Source organism: Dermochelys coriacea, chromosome 2, assembly GCF_009764565.3.
Source record: "Dermochelys coriacea isolate rDerCor1 chromosome 2, rDerCor1.pri.v4, whole genome shotgun sequence".
Taxonomy (NCBI): domain Eukaryota; kingdom Metazoa; phylum Chordata; order Testudines; family Dermochelyidae; genus Dermochelys; species Dermochelys coriacea.
The window spans coordinates 270,986,952-271,007,595 of record NC_050069.1 but is presented as its reverse complement, the minus strand read 5'-3'; the positions used below and the strand labels follow the sequence as shown (position 1 = coordinate 271,007,595).

Below are 20,644 nucleotides of genomic sequence, written 5' to 3'. Positions count from 1 at the left end.
ACATGCTCTGAACACCTCTCAACACACACGCACTCCCCAAACACACACACACACACACACACCCTGAACACATGCACACACCCCAAACACCTCCCAAACATGCACAAGTCCCAAACACTTCCCAACACACACACACACACCCCCAACCCCTCCCAACATACGCATACGCCCCAAACATACTCACACGCACATGCCCCAAACACCTCCCAACACACGCACATGCCCCGAACACACGCACATGCCCCAAACACACATGCACACACTCCGAACACCCAAATGCACACGCCCCAAACACGCAGACACACACATCCGAACACACACACGCATACCCCAAACACCTCCCAACACATGCACACACCCGAAACACGTGCATAAACACCTCCGAATACCTCCCAACACATGCACACGCCCTGAACACACACACACACATGCCCCGAACACACACATACACACATGCCCCAATACCTCCCAACACACGCACACGCCCCAATATGCACAAACCCTGAACACACACGCCCCGAACACACACACACGCACATGCCACGATCACACATGCACACACGCCCTGAACACAAGCACATGCCCCAAACACATGCACACCCCAAATACGCACACGCACACCCCAAACACCTCCCAACACATTCACATGCCCCAAACACTCACATACACACCTCCGACCACAGGCACACGCCCCAAACACAAGCATCCACACACCCCAAACACACACCCCCAAACACATGCACATGCCCCAAACATACATGCATACGTCCCAAACACACACACATGCCAAATATATGCACAAGCATGTGGAGAAATTCCAGAGAAGAGCAACAAAATTGAGTAAATGTCTAGAAAACATGAGCTATGAGGGAAGATTGAAAGAACTGGGTTTGTTTAGTCTACAGCAGAGAAGACTGAGGGGGGACGTGAGAACAATTTTCAGGTACATAAAAGGTTGTTACAAGAAGGAGGGAGAAAAATTGTTCTTCTTAACCTCTGAGGATAGGACAAGAAGCAATGGGCTTAAATTGCAGCCAGGGGTTTAGGTTGGACATTAGGAAAAACCTCCGACCTGTCAGGGTGGTTAAGCACTGGAATAAATTGCCCAGGGAGGTGGTGGAATCTCCGTCATTGGGGATTTTTAAGAGCAGGTTGGACAAACACCTGGGTGTCAGGGATGGTCTAGGGAATACTTAGTCTTGCCATGAGTGTAGGGGACTGGACGAGATGACCTCTTGAGGTCCTTTCCAGTCCTATGATTCTATGATATGCACCCCCCCAAACACACACACATGCACACACCCCAAGCAGGCACACACACACACAAATGCACGCACACACAGAAGTTCCGGCATATCCAAGTGCTCACACAGCCACCACCTCACATACGCCCCCAGGGGTGCAGACCCCTGGGATGAAGGGGGATTTTTCCAGAATATTTTGTATGCATATTATGTGTGCCTCAGTTTCCCCTATGCACTGCATGAGTAACTAGGTGGGGAGGAGGGGGGTGAAAGGTGTTTTCTTTGCAGAAGAATCCAGAGATCCAGGTGGGGCCTGGACCCAGACAATGGCCCAGCAATTTATTACCTAGCTACTGAGGACCCTGGTCCTCTGCAGAAAGCCAGGGAACAAGAGTGAGTCAGGAGGAGACTGAGTAGCTCTGCTTGTCGGGGAAGAAGAGGAACAAAGACTGAGGACGTAGGGGCTGATGACCTTGGGTCATGGGCAGCTGGAGACACACTTCTGGACTGGGAGGAGGGGACTCTACAGAGGGGTCTGAGCCCACCTGGGTTCTGGACATACCCCGCTGGACCCTGCTGTAATGTTCCCCTTCTCTGTGCTAACCACGGAAGGTCTAGGACAGGTGGTGTCCAGACGTCGAATAACCCTCCTGCTCTTACCCTGCTGGCCGAGAGTCTGAAGAGGTCGGGGTCATTGCTCCCTGTGGGGGTGCAAACCTCCCAGGGGTGCGATTCGAGTGCGCTCATGGTGGGAAGCAGGGGGCTGAAGGCTCAGAGGTGCAGTTCCAGGAGGTGGGGGGTGTCCAGGGGCTTACGCCAGCGAGGGAGCGTGACCCCAAGGGGGCTAACAGTCTAACAGGGTCCTGCCAGGCACCGCTCCAGAGCCGCGGGGGAGCACCAGGCCGGTGGAGCTGTGACAGCGTCCAAACCAACCTCCCACCGCACGCCACCACATGGCTGCTGGGGGGCTGGTTCGAGGAGGTACCTTGGGCTCCGGCTGGGCACCCGCAGAGACCTCACGGTACTCGTGCCACCTCAGCCCGTCCGCGCTGAACTGCAGGAGGAAGCTGGTAACGTAGGCATTCGAGGAGCCTGCCCCCTGCATCACCACCCCTGGGGAGGAGAACACAGCACAGCTCAGGGCCCCTGCAGGGACACGGGACCCTCCGGGGTACGGGCCAGGGAGCCCCAAGAATCAGCACTAGCCTGTGAGCTGAGCGCTGCCCCTCGGCAGCAGGGCTATGGCGGGGTGGGTCTGACGCCAAACCGGCAGGGCCTGGCACCCTGGCTGCAGAGCACCACATGGCCGGTCTGTCAGGATCGCTAAGGATTGTGTGGAGATGGCTCCAAGGATCGTCCCCAGCCCGCTCACTTGAAGAACATGAGCCAGCGCCGCCAGCCCTGGACTGGCCTGCCGTATGGCTCAGCCTCCTGTCCAGTGGCAGGGAGTCCCACAGCCAACAGCCCAGGGCTGAGGATGATGCCCCAGCTCGGGAAGGTCCGGGTGACCCATGTCTTCTTACGGATACAGGTGGCCCAGGAGGTAACTGGGTCCTGGGGGCTGCTGAGGACTCTGAAGAGGCATCGCACTTTGCCCAGCCCAGGGTGTGGAGAACCACCGCAGGGCACCGGGCAGCGGGGGATGGGAGCATGGCACCTGCCCCCCAGCACTGCCCTGGGGCTCTGGGGTTTCCTGCGCCCCCCGGAAGCCAGGGAAGGCCGGGGGCTGGAGCGTGCTCACCACACGAGCAACCCAGGCCAGGCACCTACCCGTGAGGTTCCTGGGCTCCAGCAGATCCACCTGCAGGTAGGGCGGCTTGGAGACCAGCTCCTGGTACACCTCTGCCTGCGGCCCCCAGCCCTGCAGGTCCGAGCCCGGCAGCACGTAGTTGAGGCGCCCGGCGTGGGCAGGGTTCTCCGGCTGCTGGGAGGAGGCTGTGAAGCAGCTGTCCGGTAAGGAGGCCAAGCCCAGGGGGCCGTAGCACCGGTCTGGCGGACAGAGACAGGGGTCACGGGCGCCACGGTGCACGCTGGGCCAGAGGCAGGTGGGCCGGGCAGAGGGGGCTTGGCAGCAGAGCCCGACTCAGGAGATGCCCCTGCCCCATGCTGGGAATCAGAGACCAACCCGGCCCCATCGAGTCCATCCCAGACTCTGAGTGACCCCCCACACACTGCCCGGGGGGGCGCTCCTGGGGGCCCGTGGAGTCAGGACTTACCTCCGAGAGGGGGCAGCGGAAAGGTGACGAGAGGAGGGCTGGTGGAGGCAGCCGGGCTGGCCAGGGTGGGGCCCGGGGGCCTGGCCGTCTGGACAGCAGGCGCGCTGGTCCGGTTCTCACCTGAGCAGGGCGACAGGATTTCTGCCTCGGTCCCTTCGATTCTGTGCCAGACACACCGCGGCCCCCGCCCTGCAGCCGTGCGTGCTCGGGAAATCCCTTCCCAGCTCCCCCAGACCGGCCGTCCCCGCACAGCCCTGGGGGCAGGAGTCCCCCACGTACCTCCCTTCGCCCTCCAGGGGCCGGGCTCCCTGCTGCCTTCAATCCCAGGGGAAAGGGGCGGCACATCCCAGGAGAGCCCCGGGGGGGGCTGCAGAACCCGCCCCATGGCCGGCCCCACGCAGGGGACAGCCCACGCTCTGCCCGGACTGGCACAGGCTACTGGGGGGCTGCGGGTCAGGTCTGAGGGGCATTGACATGCGGGGGCTCCAGGTCGGGATGGAGGAGCATTGCCAGGACTGGCTGGGGCATGTGTTGTGGGAGTCCCTCCCCTCCTGTGCCCCACACCATGGCCTAAGCTACCCCCGGATTCCCACAGCGCAGGACTCACCCGCCTCAGTGCAGTAGCAGCAAGACTCACCCCTGCCCTCCACCAGCGCCCGCCCCTGTGGCGAGAGACGGTTGGAACCAGCCTGAGCCCCAGAGCCAAGGACTAATTGCAGCTCTCCGGGTTGCCAGCCCAGTGCCCATGCTGCAGGGCCAGCCGGGCTCCATGACAGCCCCTGCAGGGAGCGCTGCAGGGGAGGGGGCAGGTTCGGGCAGCCCCTCACTGAGTCTCCCGGCCCCCAATGGGGCACAAAGACTTGTGCCCTCCAACCAGCTCTGCACTGAGCTGGAGACGTCATGGGAGAGTCACACCCAGACCCGTGTGACGAAGCGGGACTGTTCTTAATGTTTTCTATGAATATTGTGGGTGTGCCTCAGTTTCCCCTAGGCAGCTCTTAAGTATCTAGGTGGTGGGATAAGGGTGTATGATCGTTGCAGAGCCCTAGAGGGCAGGTGTGGGCAGGGGTCTGGACACAGAGAATGGCTGATACCCTGTTTCCTGGCCACTGATGACCTGGGCCCTTCCCCCCGCAAGGTGAGAGCTAAAGGGTTGGAGAACAAAGGAATCCGGTGACCTCCTGGCTGGGCAAAGGGACAAAGCCCAGAGGAGGGGGGGCTGGAGGGAGAGTTTCAGTTTGGGGCTGGCTGGGGATGAGGAGTGAAGTGCAGACGGGGTTGTCTGGCTCACTGCCCCCCAAAATGGACCCAGCGGAGGGGTCCTGTTCTCTGCACCTACAAGCTCTGTGTTAGACCATGTTCCTGTCGTCTAATAAACCTTCTGTTTTCCTGACTGGCTGAGAGTCCCGTCTGACTGCGGAGTTGGGGGGCAGGACCCTCTGGCCTCCCCCAGGACCCCGCCTGGGCGGACTCGCTGTGGGAAGCGCACGGAGGGCAGAGGATGCTGGATGCTCCGAGGTCAGACCCAGGAAGGGGGGAGCCGGGTGAGCTGTGTGTCCTGCAGACAGGCTGCTCCCAGAGAGGAGGCTCCCCCAGAGTCCTGCCTGGCTTCGTAGGGAGCAGCTCCAGAGCATCGCCCGGGGACTCCATGACAACCCGTCAAATCCCCGAAAGCCTCGCCCCCTCCCAGCCCACCATGCCACCCCCTGCCAAAGGGTTCTCCAGCCTGGGCCAGTGGCCCTTCTCCAGCAACATCAGCTCCCACCAGCTGGGGCTGCACCCCCGAGGGTGACCAGGCCTCCCTCCCCCAGCTCAGAGGGCAGGGCTGGGTGCCAGGCTCACCTCTGGGCACCCCACGGTGCTGTACGGGCAGTACTGGGTGCACTGCACCGTCAGGTTGGGCAGGCATTGGCACACCTGGCACTGCCCCGATCGCCAGCGGTTGCCAATGGCGTGCGACTGGCCATGGTGCTCGCACTCCTCACACGGATCTGTCTGGCACCTGCACGGGGAGGGGCAGGCAGAGGGGCATGGTTAGAGCTGGCTGTGGCACAGCGCCAGTGGGGAAGGATTGAGGCTTAAAGTCCAGTCCCCTGATTAGAGTGCCTGGCACCTAATGCCCTCTGCCCGGTGCCCACACCCAGAGCCCACCTCAGCCCTCTACCAGAGTCCCCTGCCTGGTGCCCACCCCAGCCCCCTACCCAGAGCCCAATGCCCTCCCCCAGCCCCCTACCAAGAGCCCACTGCCCAGTGCCCAACCCCAGAGCCCACCTCAGCTCTCTACCAGAGCCCACTGCCTGGTGCCTACCCCAGCCCCCTACACACAGCCCAGTTTCCGCCCCCAAATTCCACTGCCCAGTGCCCACCCCAGCCCCTACCCAGATCCCACTGCCCACCACAGCCCCCTACTCAGAGTCCACTGCCCAGTGCCCAGACCCCTACCCAGAGCCCAGCTCCTACCCCTAGCCCCCTACCCAGAAGCCTAGTGCCCACTCCAGCCCCCTACCCCAGGGCCCACTGCCCACCCCCAACCCATACTCAGCACCCCGTGCCCACTCCAGCCCCCATGCCCAGAGCCCAGTGCCCACACTCAGCCCCCTACCCAGAGCCCACTGCGCAGTACCCAGCCCTCAGTCCCCATATGTAAGGTCTGAGGCCTTTGTCTGCAGCCATATTAGGAGAGAAGCTGCCGTGAGCCAAGAAGCAGAAAGTCACAGCCCCACCTTCCATCTGAATTGTACCAAACGAATGTCATAGCGGGCTATGAAGAAGGTGCCTCCTAACAGCGCCCACCATCACCAGATAAGCAAGGAGTCTCTTACGATGGTTAAAGAAAACTTCCTTTGGCGGCATTCTGTCTGGCAAGGAATCGCTTATCAACAGCTGTAGTGTGAAATCCCTGCTTCCTTATTGTTTTGCCTTTATGGTCCCTGCTTCTCTATGGTTTATGGGTCTGGCCTGTGTCTGGCTCTTTGATTGTTTCTGTCTGTTGCATAATTAATTTTACAAGACTTAAATCAAGCAAGGCGGTGGGGTCTGACGGGGTAATGAATGATTTTGCAGTATGTTAGGATTGGTCAGAGAATGATTTTGTAATACTTTAGTGAAATGATTGGTGAAGGTACAGTAAGCAGGACTCCAGTCTCACTATATAAACTGGGGTCCAAGAAGGAGACGAGCTGGGAAGGAAAAAGAAAGGCAAAGGGAACAGAAGGAGAAGAAGAAGGAAAGACCTGGAAGAAGAACTCACCCCCCAGACACAGCCTAAGAATCCTCTGCACGACCCAGACGAGACGGACCTCGCCTGGCCAGCTGGGAAAGTCCCCCTGCCTGATCGGGCCGGGTGAGCACGGCACTGTGTGCTCAGCGTGTGCGTTCTGGCTGGCGATTGTTAATGAACGGAGGAGAAGGATATTACTGTGTAAGGCTCTTACGCTGGTAAAAGGCCCTGCAAACCCGCAGAGGAGTACGCCCGGAGCCCTAGGAACTGGGTCAGGGTGGGGTGCCTAAATCAGCCGGGTTGCGCCCTGACCCCTAGGAGCCCAAGGGAGTGCCCTGCAGTGTGCGAGTAACACATACCCACTGCCGGCTCTCCAGTCCCATGCCCATCGCCCAGCGTTGATGCTCAGAGGCTCCTTTGAACTAACCCAGCCCAGGCTGAGACCCTGCAGAGAGGGGCTGGACCTGACACAGCAGCTGCCCTGGTGGAGCCCCTCAAAATGGCACCACTCCCTCCCGCCCCCCCGGAAGCCCCTGTGCAGGGGGCAGGAGCCGCCCCTCCTTACCTGCGGGCCTTGCGGTAGATGCCCCGGCACTGGCGCCCGTTGCCGTGTTTGCTGGGGTTGTTGGGGCTGCGGAAGGACCACTGGATGCTCTGCACACCACACGGGCCCAGACACTCGCCCCAGGGAGACCAGGCCGACCAGCCGCAGTTAACTAGAGACAGACACAGGGAGGGGGCGTGAGACGAGCCCCCACAGCCTCCCACGCTGCTGCCCCCGTCCAGCCCTGGCAGCCAGGGGCAGCGGGACGCAGGCAGCCAGGAACCAGCCACCCGCAGGCTCGGGAATGGAGGGGGGTCGGGGAGCCCGGGGCCCAGCCCCACCTACCAGTGCACTCGGGGTTCTGCCGGCACCGCTTCATCTGCCCGTCCTGGCAGGCGCAGATGCGGCAGTTCACCTTCACCAGCTGGCCGGGCCAGTGGCGCACGCCCTCCACCAGGCACGGGCACTCCCGGGGGCGCACACACTGCGGCTCGCTGTCCAGCACCAGCCCCTCCGGGCACCAGCAGCCTGTGGGGGGGAGCACAGAGAGCGGGTGAGGGCACAAGCTCCCTCAGCCCCACTGCCGGCCATGCAGACGCCCAGCCAGGCCCCAGCAGGGACGGGCCCTGGGTTGTCCGGAGGGGTCAGAGCAGCTTTGCCCCACCACTCTATAGGGCAGAGGGCTCTCCATGGGGACCCCACCCATGGCTACAGTAACACTGGCACTGAGCCACACCCAGTACCGCTGGTTAATTTGTGCCAGGGCTTGCCAGGGCTGAGATGCGGCACCTCTGGGCTCGCTGCATCAGTTATGAATGTAAAACCATTGCTTGAGCCCCGGCCCCTCTTTCATTACAACTCAAACACTGCCCAGCACCCCACGGCTCGTGGCGCCAGTGTCTGCTCCAGCGCAGACCCACAGGGATCGGCCTGGTCGAGCTACAGCCGTGCCTGAGGGTACGTGGGCAGGGAGTGCCGCCAGGCAGAGGCAGTACCCTCCCACTGGACCCCCCGCGGCTCTCCCACCCAGCCCCCCAGCCCACACCCACTCTCACCCGCCCCCTCACAGCCCTCCTGTGACAAAGTGGGACTGTTCTTAATGTTTCCTCTGAATACTGTAGGGGTGCCTCAGTTTCCCCTAGGCAGTTCTTAAGTCTCTAGGTGGTGGGATAAGGGGGTGTAATTGTTGCAGAGCAAAGGGCCAGGGTACATAAATGGGCGACACTCTGTCTCCTGACAACTGATGGCCTGGGCCTTTCCCCCCTGCAAGGTGAGAGCTAAAGGGTTGGAGAACAAAGGAATCCGGTGCCCTCCTGGCCCGGGAAAGGGACAAAGCCAAGAGGAGGGGGGGCTGGAGGGGGAGTCAGTATGGGGCTGGCTGGGGACGAGGAATGAAGTGCAGACGGGGTTGTCTGGCTCACTGCCCCCCAAAATGGACCCGGCTGAGGGGTCCTGCTCTCTGCACCTACAAGCTCTGTGTTAGACCATGTTCCTGTCATCTAATAAATCTTCTGTTGTACTGGCTGCCTGAGAGTGCCGTCTGACTGCGGAGTTGGGGGGCAGGACTCTCTGGCTTCCCCAGGACCCCGCCTGGGCGGACTCGCTGTGGGAAGCGCACGGAGGGGCAGAGGATGCTGGATGCTCCGAGGTCAGACCCAGGAAGGGGGGAGCCGGGTGAGCTGTGTGTCCTGCAGACAGGCTGCTCCCAGAGAGGAGGCTCCCCCAAAGTCCTGCCTGGCTTCGTAGGGAGCAGCTCCAGAGCATCGCCCGGGGATGCCGGGACACCTCCTCCAACCCGGCTCCCGCCCCTCGTGGCCCTCCCCCCTAGCCCCCCACACGGCCCTACCTGGGCTGCAGGGACTGTCCCTCTTGCACTTGCCCTTGCTGGCCAGATCGGCACAGGCCATGGGGCACGGGGCGCATGGCCTGCGCACCAGGCCAGCGGGGCAGGCGGTGGCGTTGAGGCAGCCTTCCAGCTGGCAGGCCTCTGCCGAAAGAGACCAGGGAGCGCGGTTAGCTCACTCGGGGCCGCCCCGGCTCCAAACCCAGCCCCACCAGCCCCCACCACCCACGGCCCAGCCCCCACCACCCTGGGAGCTGCAGGGACGAGGCAGAGGTGCCAGGCTGGGCTCGACGCTCTCAGGAGCCGGCCACCAGGAGCAGCTGTTCTGGGCCATGGTGGCAGCATCGTAGCAACCCCCCCAGCAGAGGGAACTCCGGGGCCAACAGCAACGCACCACGGTTCTGGGGGGCCGAGGGCCCCTGATCCCCACTCACGGGCAGGGTAGGCTGGCCAGCAGGCCCCAGGCAACAGGGAAGGATCTACAACAGACAGCGTCTGTGGGCTCAGCCGAGTGCCAGGCCGCGGGGACGCACAGAGAGCTGCTCTGCCCCATAGAGCTGCTCTCCAGCATAGATGCCAGCCGTGCCCAGAGCAGGGGACCCCAGCCGCAGCCCCACGGACTCACTGATCTCCAGCGTGCTGGGCGAGGCTCCGGGCAGCTCGGTGCAGTGCCGGCCCCCGTTCCGGGGCAGGATGCACTCTCGGCGCCGCACCACCACCCCACGGCAATCCTGGGTGCAGTTTGCCCACGTTGCCCACTCACTCCAGGCACCGTCCACTGCAGGGCACAGACGGGAGAGGGCTGGTGGGACCGGCCCCACCCACACACTGCACCAGGCTGGTATCGCCCCCGTATCGCCTGCGTGGGGCTGCAGTGATTCCTGACACATCCCCTTGTCTCCCCCGCACCTGGCTGTACGGACACCGCTCTGCCTGCCCCTCCCCCAGCTGTATGGACACCCCTGTCTGCCTCACACGGGGCCGCACGGACACCCCTCTGTCCACCCCACGCCCGGATGTATGGACACTCCTCTGCCCCACGGCCAGGTGTACGGACACCCCTCTCTCAGCCCCACATCCAGCTGTACGGACACCCCTCTGTCTGCCCCATACCAGGCTGTACACACCCCCTCTGTCTCCCCCGTGCCTGGCTGTACAGACACCCCTCTGTCTGCCCCACGCCCAGCTGTACACACCCCCTCCATCTGCCCTGCGCCTGGCTCTACACCCCCCCCATCTGCCCCACATCCGGCTGTATGGACACCCCCCTGTCTGCCCCGTGCCCAGCTGTACACACCCCCTGTCTGCCCTGCGCCCGGCTGTATGCACACCCCCCTGTGTGCCCCACATCTGGCTGTACGCACACCCCTGTGTCTGCCCCGCGCCTGGCTGTACACACCCCCGTCTGCCCCGCGCCCGGCTGTACGCACACCCCCAGCCCGTCTCACCTGGGCAGGCCATGGCGAAGCACTGCTTGGCTTGCATCTCCTCACCATGGCAGTGGCGCAGAACATCGTTGGCCCGCCTGGTGCAGACCCGCCTGCGGATCTGCAAGCCTGTCCCACAGGAGCGGCTGCAGGTGCTCCACGGGGCCCAGGGGCTCCAGAGCCCGCAGTCCTGCTCGTCCGAGGGCAGCCAGCCCGAGGCCTCGCTGCCATCAGCGCAATCCGCCAGCCCGTTACACACCTGCAGGGAGACACACTGAGCCGCCCCGGGAGAGGCAGAGATGCACAGAGATGGGGGGCGACAGTGATGGGGCCAGGAACAGCTGGGGGGACAGAGACCAGCGGAGGGAGCAGGGGACAGGGAGAGGGCAGGGCAGGGGAAGGCAGGGCAGGGCAGGCAGTATGGGCAGGGGAAGGAAGCAGAGACCAGCTGGTGTAGGGAGGACCCTATGAGCCGAGTGCACACAGGACAGAGCAGCGGGTGCGAGGGGGCACTCTGGACTGGCACCAGGAGGCAAGGGCTGGGTGGCGCAGCTGTCCGATGCTGTTAGGATCCAGCCGGCTATGCCCTGCTGGGGAGTGGCAGGCAGGGAAGGAAGGGCCAGGAGGGGAGATGCAGGGCTAGGCATGCCTGGCAGGCTGGCAGGGGCAGAAGAGGTTGGCGCAGCAGCCCCCAGGCTCTCTCAGTGGTTGGGGATGAGGCTGCCAGGTGCCAGGGGTGTCATGCATCGGCGAGGGGAGCATGGCGAGAGGGGGCAGCGAGCCCAAGCGCAAGACCCTTGGCCAGGGAGGGCGGTGCAGACGGAGGCAGGGAAGAGCACTGAGGCAGGCGTAGGGGACAGGAGGGGGCAGCCTGGGCACTGCTACCAGGGAGCTTGCATGTCTTGGGCCAGGGCACAGGGCTGAAGCGGGGAGTCTATGCCCACAGGGCCCAACTCACCCAGGGGCACTGCCCCTTCCTCCTCTCTGGACGCTAGCCAGAGGGAAGCTCTGCCACGCAGACCTGCCCAGATCCAATTGGCCAGCACCTCTCAGCCCCGCAGGCAGGGGAGTGGAGCTGGGGCAGGGCTGGGCCAGCAGCCACACACACCAGTGTCTTGGAGCCCGCGACAGGGGCACTGACCCCCTCAGCCCCAAGCCCCAGCCATACCTGCTTAAAGGGGATGCATTTGCCCTCAGCACACGAGTACTCAGTGCAGGGCCCCACAGTCTGGTTCCTCTCACCAAGTGGGACGTGGTGGTCTGCAGGGGGGTCGATGGGGGACAGTGAGAGGCCCAGGGGATCTGCCCATCAAAGCCACGGCCCTCCACCCGCTCCCCCCATGCCCATCACAGCCATGGCTCTCTGCCCGCTCCCCCCATGCCCATCACGGCCACAGCCCTGTGCCCGCTCCCCCCGTGCCTGTCACGGCCACGGGCCCCTGTAGTTTGGCATTGTTGCCTCCCTGCAGTACAAGCTCTGATCAATGTGCCTATGTAGCCCCATGGCCCCCTTTGCTGGCTCAGACCAATCGTCCCATCACCCTGCCATTCACCCCCCGACACGTGTTCAGCCTGTGCAGGGCTTGGAGCAGCCCCCATCCCAACAGATGTGCTGCTGGGAGCGCCCCAGGCCTGTGCGATGCCCCCCGTGCCCCCCCAGCCGCCCTCACCGCAGGCTAGCTCGTCCTCGCCCTGGGGGCAGTCCTGCGAGCCGTCGCACACCCGGGAGACGTTCACGCACATGCGGTTGTTGCAGACGAAGAGTCCCGGGCAGGGTGGGATCTCGGTGGATCCTGCCAGGGAAGGAAGGGAGATCAGTGACCCTGCTCTGGGGCATGGGGGGGAAGGGCACTAGAGGTGCAGGCGGTTGGGGTGTCTGCCGCTGTCTGGGGCAAGGCGGGGGGGGCTTGCCTGCGTGACCAGCCCCTGGCTGGGTCGTCAGTGGGAACCGAAGCCAAGGCCTGTCAATGTCACCGTGTGGGGCCCCATGGCCAGAGTGGAAAGGCGAGTGGGCTGGGCAGGGCCCAGGGCAGTGAATGGAGCCTTTTGCCCACTCAGCGGGCTTGGCTCTGTGCCCGAATCGGAGCCCAGCTCGGGGAGGGGGGCGGAGGGGCCCAAAGCTTGCCGGTTCTGGAGGGTTACACCAGGGACCCCAAGGCATAGATGTGGCTGGCCTGCACTGAGGACTCACCAAGTGCCCTCGGCTCACTGTGCGCATTCGCCAGACGCGGGGTCCGTGGTCAGCTGGGCTGGCGGAGGGGACTCCCCGAGGCCTCGTCTGCCCCCGAGAGCGCCACTGTCTCCGAGCGCGGCTCTGACCAGTCGGTGTAGCCGGCACCGGGCTGGGCATGGGTCAGCAGCCAGCACAGAGCAGGGCACTTTGCGCCAGCTCAGCGGGGCCCAGTCACCATTGACGGAGGGGCTCAGAGCAGAGGGACTGAAACGTCCTGCCCCACTGGCGCTGACTGGCCAGGGTGCCAAAGTCACGGCACACTCCCAGCCGCGCCCTGGCCACTCACCTGACGGACCAAACGGGGGAGCTGTGCAGCTGGGGTCGGGGGGCTGGACAGCAGGTATTGGGAGGGGGAGAGGAACAGGGGGAGCAATCCTGCAGGGGGTCACAGAGGCCCCGGGGCGGGGAGGCTAGGGACAAGGCGAGGAGAGGAGGAAAGGCCCCGGGAGGCGCAGGCTGGGTCGGGGGGCTGGAGCCGGCGCTGGGCTCACCGCAGTTGTCGGTGCTCTCGTCGGACTGGTCCCGGCACTGGGGGATGCCGTCGCACAGCTGCCCGTAGGGGATGCACTCGGCGCTGACGGCGCACGTGTGCTGGTCCAGGCCGCAGGTCCGGTTGCACACCAGCTCGTCGCTGCCGTCCAGGCAGTCGGCCTCGTCGTCGCACACCCAGCCGCGCGGAGTGCACTCCCCGCTGCCGCAGTGGAACTCGTAGCGGCCACAAGGGGGCGCTGTGAGGGGAGACCGAGGGAGCCCTCAGGGCTCGGTCCGGCAGGGGGGGGTGGGGGGGATTCCTACAGGGAGACCCCGGGGAGAGGAGCCAGCAGCAGCTCGTCCCCTGCTCACTGCACGACAGCTCCATTGTCTCAATCCCAGCAGGGGGCGCTGTGGGGAGCAGGGTGGGGCGCTGCTGTGGGGGGGCTCCCGGCAGGGGGCGCTGTGGGGCGGGGGCAGGCCATCGGGGGGGCTCCCAGCACAGGGCGCTGTGGGGCAGGGGCGGGGCGCCGCCTGCAGGGGGGGCTCCCGGCAGGGGGCGCTGTGGGGGGGGGCACCGGCTATGGGGGGGTCTCCCGGCAGGGGGCGCTGGGGGGCGGGGGCGGGGCGCCGGCTGTGGGGGGGCTCCCGGCAGGAGGTGATGTGGGTGGGGGGGCGCCGGCTGTGGGGGGACTCCCAGCAGGGGGCGCTGTGGGGCGGGGGTGGGGCGCCAGCTGTGGGGGGGGGCTCCTGGCAGGGGGTGCTGTGGGGTGGGAGCAGGGCACCGGCTGGGGGGGCTCCCGGCAGGGGGCGCAGTGGGGAGCGGGGAGGAGCTGTGTCCCATTGCTGCTGTCTGGCCAGTGTGCGGGGAGCTGCACCCCCCTGCAGCGGCCCCTCGCCCACTCACCGGCGGTGCGGTTGGCCGGTGGCAGGTGAGTCGCGGGCAGCGCCGTGGGCAGGGTGACAGGCAGGGGGCACCGAGCTGGGCTCTCGTCGGAGCCGTCCCTGCAGTCCCAGGCTCCGTCGCACACCCGCGTCCGGCTGACACAGGAACCGTCCGGGCACGGCAGCTGCCCCGGGGCACAGGTCACCCGGCCTGAAGGGGAAGAATTCAGAGAATGGCTGCCCGGCCACACGCTGCCACCCAGCCGAGGGCAGCTCCCAGCTCAGGCCCCAGGGCGGGGGAGGCGCATTGGTGGGCGGGTTGGCAGCTCTCGCTGCTGCCCGCACTCGGCTCCCCGGGGGCATCCAGGCTCCCGGGCCGTCAGCCTGGCCCCCTCAGGAGCATTCGTTCCAGGGCCTGCCCGGTGGCATGGCGGGGCTCTGAGGGGAGGAGGCGGGTGGGCATCCTGGCTGTGGCGAAGGGGTGGCAGCCCACGGAGGATGGTCCCGGCAGGGTGGCGGGGCGAGGCCAGGCCTGGCAAGGGGGTGGTCGCCTCTGGGTGGTGGGTGGCCCCAGCACAGCAGAGGGGGAAGCCAGCGTGGGGGGAGAGGAGCCGCGCGGGGTGGTGGACCAGCAGCTCACCTGGGCAGAAGGCCTCATCGGTGCCAGCCGGGCAGTCCCTCTTCCCATCGCACACCAGGGCCGGCGGGAGGCACAGCGCGTCCGGGCACTGGAAGTCGCCGGGGGGGCACACGCACTCCCGCTCGTCGCTGAAGTCCCCGCAGTCATCGTGCCCGTCACAGCGATGCAGATAGGGCAGGCACCGCCCTGCTGCACAGCTGAACTCCCCAGCCCCGCAGGTGGGGCCACAGCCTGCCGGGGCCAGCTGGGGTCAGACTCTCCTCCCACCGGGCAGCCCGGCAGCGTGGGCGCGGCATGGTCCACACCCCCTCCAGGCTCCTCGGAGAACGGCACATGTCCGGCAACCTGGCACTCAGCTACCAGGAGAAAGGCCCAAGCTCCCCCGGGGCGTCTCCACAGGGAGCGGGCACTCAGCTACCAGGAGCTGGTGGCATCGACAGGCGGGTGCAGGCCCCACGCTCTGCCGCGGGATCATCCCGTCACTCACCATGCAGGGCCTGCTCCGCCTTCCGCTCCGGGAGCCCCACAGTGAATCGCCCGCCAGGGCCCCCTACTCTGAGCCACACGTGCATAGGGGGCAGGGCTGGGATCTCTGCTAGGGATCTCCAGAGGGGCACAACTGGGGCATCACCTCACCTTGTAGGCCCCAGCACACGGCCGGCGCCATCACACGGGCTCTAGGGCTGGCTCGGTAGCCCACTAGAGGGTGGCCCTGCCCGGCCCCTCACTAGTTAGTCACTAGCCCTGCCCATGGCCCGTCACTCACCAGCCTCATCAGACTCGTCGGCGAAGCCACAGTCCAGCTCCCCATCGCAGACGTGTGCCCGAGGGATGCAGCGCCCGTTGGCGCAGCGGAACTCCTGCTGGGCGCAGCCGGGCGCCGGGCAGTCGCGCTCGTCCGAGTGGTCGAGGCAGTCGGCGGTGCCGTCGCAGCGGTACCCCCAGGCCACGCACTGCCCACTGGTGCACTGGAACTGGTGTGGGGCACAGCTGGGCACACAGAACTCGTCCGAGCCGTCCCCACAGTCGTCCTCGTTGTCGCAGACCCAGGCGCTGGGCACGCAGCGCCCGCCCGTGCGGCAGGCAAATTGCGCCTCGGGGCAGCGGGGCGGGGCCACGCAGGGTTCTGCCGGGGCATCGCACTGCCACAGCCCGGCCTTGCACGTGCTGCGGGCCGAGGGAGAGCGGGCGTCAGGGCCTCCCGGGCAGGGAGGCCACGGAGCGGAAGCAAAGCAAAGCTCCTGAGTAATGTCTGTCTGCCTGGCTCTCTGTTGGGGGAGCTGCCTCCCTGGGAAGGGGGGATGCCACGGGTTGGGGAAGGCAGCGCCCAGAGAGTCCACTCTAGCCCGGGAAGGGCTCTTTGGGATCTGCTGGGACCTGGCCATCCCCTCGCCACAGCTCCACCGGCAGGGGCGACTCGACACAGGGCACAGCTCCCAGCTGGCAGGAGGGTATGGCCGCCCTTCACCTACCCCTGGGCGAGCTGCCCTTGGCCTCTCCTGGCTGTCACCTCAGGGCATGGGGCTGGCAGGGAGCTCCGAGGGGAGCTCCGAGGGGAGCTCCGAGGGTGCTCGGCGGAGGCAGGCCCGGAAGATGGGTGGGAGGGAGCTAGCACAGGGGAGACAGCTCGCAGCGCACTAGCCTGAACTCACCAGTTCTTGCACTCCTGCTTCACCACAGCGCCCGCTGGGAACGAGATGCCCTCCCAGTAACAGGGGCACTCGGCGGGGTCGATGCAGCTGCCATCTGCCGGGGCAAGCGGGAGAGCGATGCAGTCCGGGCCATGGAGATCCCCCACTTTACCACTGCCGACCCCAGGGCCCTCGGGGACTCAGGGCCCAACACCCAGCCACGAGGGCTGCAGGGGAGCACAGGGAGGGACAGCCCTCCCCCCACCCTGTTCCCGAGCAGCCAGCTGTGGCGGGTGAGAGCCCATCCCCAGCGCGCTCCAAGCGGGCAGCGGTGTCTCCAGGCTCTCACCCACAGCCTGCTTCTGAACTAGGGCGGAGAGAGGGGCATCCTGGCTCCAGGGCTGGCACAGTGTGGCACCGAGGGGCACCGGCAGTGAGAGGCAGCATCCCTCAGACCTGCCGGGATGCTGCGTATAAGAAAAAAGAAAAGGAGTACTTGTGGCACCTTAGAGACTAACAAATTTATTAGTTAGTCTCTAAGGTGCCACAAGTCCTCCTTTTCTTTTTGCGAATACAGACTAACACGGCTGCTACTCTGAAACCTGCGTATAAGAAAGGTGACCACCTCTATCACTCAGATCTTGTACAAAGCGTATCACGTAAGGGATCACCGGACTCAGCTGGGGACTGGTCCTGCTTTGAGCAGGGGTTGGACTAGATACCTCCTGAGATCCCTTCCAGCCCTGATCTTCTAGGAGTCTATGAAAAGTTACGATTTGCTAAGTGCAGCATGTATCAGCGGAGAATGGGAAGGAAGGAATATTGGCTGTGCACCGGTATCTCAAACCTGTGTTTGTTCCTGGGCGACACCCCCAGAGAGACTGGCATGGGGCTAGCCAGCGAGGTGTTGGTGGCCCATTAAGGACACTCCACCCTCACAACAGCCATCGGAGAAACTCATCCCGCCAGCTGGCCTTTCTTGCGGGTGCCTCAGACAGCCTGGGGTCAGTGGCCACCCGTCAGCCAGCAAAGCACACAAGGACATGTGACCTAAGACTCCATCTTTTACCAGTAACTGTCCATGCTCACGTGACCCTGGACTCCATCGCGGGCCAGTAACTTCCCATGCACCTGGGCTGTGCCGTTCCGGCTCTGGGCACCTACAAAAGTGTGGCTGGGAGCCAGGGGCTGGGACGCTGAAGGGGGACTGTGGTTTTGGCTGCTTGTGAACCAATGTGGTGACACAAGAGCGAGTTGCTTTTTGTTACTGGTTCGGTGACTCTAACCTCAGAATAAACCACCAGTTTTGGAGGTTGTCTCCCCATTTCTGGCAGCCTGCCCTGAGCGGGGCATCCTCAGTGTGGCCCATCCTAGCCCCCGAGTCACACCTGGGACAGGCTCCTTCTCCCCACATGCCAGCATGGGGCTGAGGGGCCAAAGACCTGCTGGAAATGGAGGCAGCAGTGGCACTGCCTGCGCCATTCTGATCAGATTGCTGCCCCCAGCGCCCCCATCCCCGCCCTGCCCACAGTGCCCTTGTCCCCACCCTGCTCCCAGCGCCCCCGTCACCACCCTGCCCCCAGCCTCCAGTTACCCCAGCGCTCCCGTCACCGCCCTGCCCCCAGCCTCCAGTCACCCCAGCGCCCCCGTCACTGCCCTGCCCCCAGCCTCCAGTCACCCCAGCGCCCCCGTCACCACCCTGCCCCCAGCCTCCAGTCACCCCAGCGCCCCCGTCACTGCCCTTCCCCCAGCCTCCAGTCACCCCAGCGCCCCTGTCACCGCCCTGTCCCCAGCCTCGTCACCCCAGCACCCCCAGCACCGCGCTGCCCCCAGCACCCCCGTCACCGCCCTGCCCCCAGACTCCGGTCACCCCAGCGCCACCGTCACCGCGCTGCCCCTAGCACCCGTCACCTCCCTGCCTCCAGCCTCCAGTCACCCCAGTGCTCCCATCACCGCCCTGCCCCCAGCCGCTCACCATGCAGGACCCTCCCATCGGGGCAGAAGCAGCCCTCCACGCAGGAGACGGCATCACAGTGCTCGGCGGGCTCCAGGCCGAAGTTCTTGCAGGTCTGGGGGCAGGCGGGGCCGCAGGCTTCGTACTCCAGCCCGTTATCGCACTGCATGGCTGGCAGGGAGACACGGAGGCGGGGGTCACTGCCACCGGCCAGGCGCTGGCTCTCCGGGGGCTAAGGAGGCCTAGGAGCCAGGCTGTGGGGGTTACATGCTGCCAACGGCCCCAGCCCGGGGAAACAGAGCCCTCCCGCCTCCAGCCTGGCCTGGAAACCTGCGGCTGCCGCTGGCGGGGGCACGGATTGGGGGAGAGGGCAAACCACAGGGCCTGGGCTCTGCTGAGGCACCCCTGTGTCCCACTCCCCTCCAGCCCGGAGAGCGAGCCGGATTCCCGCGGCTGGACACGCTCTGCAATGGACCCCGCAGCTGGGGCTGGGGAGCAGACAGCCCTAGGGGAGCACCCGGCCCAAGGAGGCCTCCTGGCCCACAGAGGAGCTCTGCTCACGACGGCCAGCCCCAGCCCCTCTCCAGGCTCAGCCCAGGGCTGTTGCTGCGGGGCCCTGGCTGCCCTGGGGGCGGCGGGGGGGGCACTTACGGCACAACTCCTGGCTCCGCCAGCGGACGTACACCCCGCGCTTGTTACACTCCTCGGCGTAGGCGGCGATGGCTGTGCACAGGCACTCGCAGTCCCCCCCGGCGTCGCACCTGCCAACACACAGCGCCGCATCAGCCGCCAGCAGCCGGGGAGGGGCAGTCGACGGCTGGGCGGGCACCGCTCACAAGCCAGATGTGACCTGCCCTGGGGGATTCATCTCCGTGCCCAGCCTGGCTCCCCTACTGCCCATGGAAGGGGAGGGAAACCAGGCTCCATGCTCAGACCGGGGCTCCCTGAGGGCAGGGGGAAGCCAACCTGGGTCCATTCAGCCCGGAGCTCCTCCCGTGCACCGACCCCCCCACCCAGGGATGCACAAATTCGGCCTCCTGCCCCTTCTCTAGAGGCCAGGCTGGCGCCGCTGAGCCTCAGCCGCACTCACTCGCCCTAGAGGGGGCTGTCGCTCCCTCCCTAGCATTCCTCACGGCAGCCCTGAGCCCCTCACAAAACACCCTCTCCCCAGCGAGACGATCCCCAGGGCTGTCGGGGCCAGCTGTAATGGTGAGCAGAGCCAGGGGAGGCCAGCACCCACTGCCTGGCTCTGAGACCAAACCCTGCACAGACCACTGGCTGCAGGGAACGGCATGGGGCAGCTTGCGGCCCTGCCACCTGTGACAGAGTGGGAATTGCTCAGAATGTATGAATATTGTGCGTGCCTCAGTTTCCCCTATGTGGTACATGGGTAACTGGGTGGGGAAAGGGTTGTTTACTCTTTACAGAGCCCCAGAGGGCCAGGCTGCCTGGGGCCCACAGCCCTGGACAGTCCCAGAAGACAATGACCATTGCAATTGCCCCGACATTTGGCACCTAGCAACAAATGACCGTAGACAGAGGCTGTGTGTGTGTGTGTGTGTGTGTGTGTGTGTGTGTGTGTGTGTGTCCAGCCGGAGGACAAAGGGCTGGGGAGGAGCCAGGTGAGGCTGTTAAGTGCGGGCTGCTGAGGCAGGGGAGAAGCTTCTGGACTGGGTCCAAAGGGGTCAGAGCTCTGGGACCGACCCCAATGGACCATGCCATAACTTTCTCTTCTCTATGGTAACCAAGGATTTTCTGTGGTGTGCCCAGACGTCCCTCGTGCTGTCACACGCTGGCCGAGAGTCACTGTGGAGTCAGGAAGTCGGGGTGCGTTGCTGCCTTTGGGGGTGCAAGTCTCCCTCCTGTGTCCAACCCAGTGGACTCACTGAGGGGAGCTCAGGGCACGAAGCAGGGGGGCTGATGGCTCTGAGGTTCAGTCCCAGGAGGTGGGGAAGCGGAGGGGCGGACCCCTGTGGGAGTGTGACCCTGAGGGGGCTGACACACAGACGGGTCTTCCCAAGGACTGTTCCAGACCGTGCGAGAGCACCGCGCCTGTGGGTTCATGACACCACCCCTCATCAGCGCTCAGCACCCAGGCCCCAGAGCCAGCTCCCCTGCCCAGCCCAGCCCTGGGCACCTACCCGCAGGCATCGAAGACACACCAGTCGTAGAACTGCTGGCAGGGCACCTCCTCGTGGCAGGGGGCAAAGAGATGCTGCATGATGATGCTGCAGCGCTTCCGGGCCCAGGTCCCACGGTGAGCATTCGCCTGGGAACCAGAGATGGGAATGTGAGCACCCCGAATTCCCAGCCACTGCAACATCCCTGCATCCCAG

The 20,644-nt window shown here is 65.0% G+C and overlaps 2 protein-coding genes across 2 annotated transcripts in view; one reads left to right on the top strand and one right to left on the bottom strand.

Moving 5' to 3' along the window:
• Positions 1-20,644, top strand: part of LOC119850710 — an 829,101-nt gene that overhangs the window by 247,350 nt on the left and 561,107 nt on the right. The window lies entirely within an intron of this gene.
• Positions 1-20,644, bottom strand: part of LOC119850715 (SCO-spondin-like) — a 120,222-nt gene that overhangs the window by 68,450 nt on the left and 31,128 nt on the right. The window contains exons 23-42 of the mRNA XM_043507142.1: positions 20,450-20,577; positions 18,960-19,069; positions 18,330-18,479; positions 16,376-16,469; positions 15,490-15,890; positions 14,724-14,954; positions 14,106-14,294; positions 13,219-13,455; positions 12,165-12,287; positions 11,663-11,754; positions 10,516-10,753; positions 9,693-9,845; positions 9,071-9,211; positions 7,570-7,752; positions 7,246-7,396; positions 5,303-5,462; positions 4,068-4,122; positions 3,461-3,580; positions 3,015-3,233; positions 2,230-2,357 (exon numbers count right to left, since the gene is read on the bottom strand). Of these exons, the coding sequence (XP_043363077.1) occupies positions 2,230-2,357; positions 3,015-3,233; positions 3,461-3,580; positions 4,068-4,122; positions 5,303-5,462; positions 7,246-7,396; positions 7,570-7,752; positions 9,071-9,211; positions 9,693-9,845; positions 10,516-10,753; positions 11,663-11,754; positions 12,165-12,287; positions 13,219-13,455; positions 14,106-14,294; positions 14,724-14,954; positions 15,490-15,890; positions 16,376-16,469; positions 18,330-18,479; positions 18,960-19,069; positions 20,450-20,577 (3,303 nt within the window). The remainder of the gene's footprint in view (positions 1-2,229; positions 2,358-3,014; positions 3,234-3,460; positions 3,581-4,067; positions 4,123-5,302; positions 5,463-7,245; positions 7,397-7,569; positions 7,753-9,070; positions 9,212-9,692; positions 9,846-10,515; positions 10,754-11,662; positions 11,755-12,164; positions 12,288-13,218; positions 13,456-14,105; positions 14,295-14,723; positions 14,955-15,489; positions 15,891-16,375; positions 16,470-18,329; positions 18,480-18,959; positions 19,070-20,449; positions 20,578-20,644) is intronic.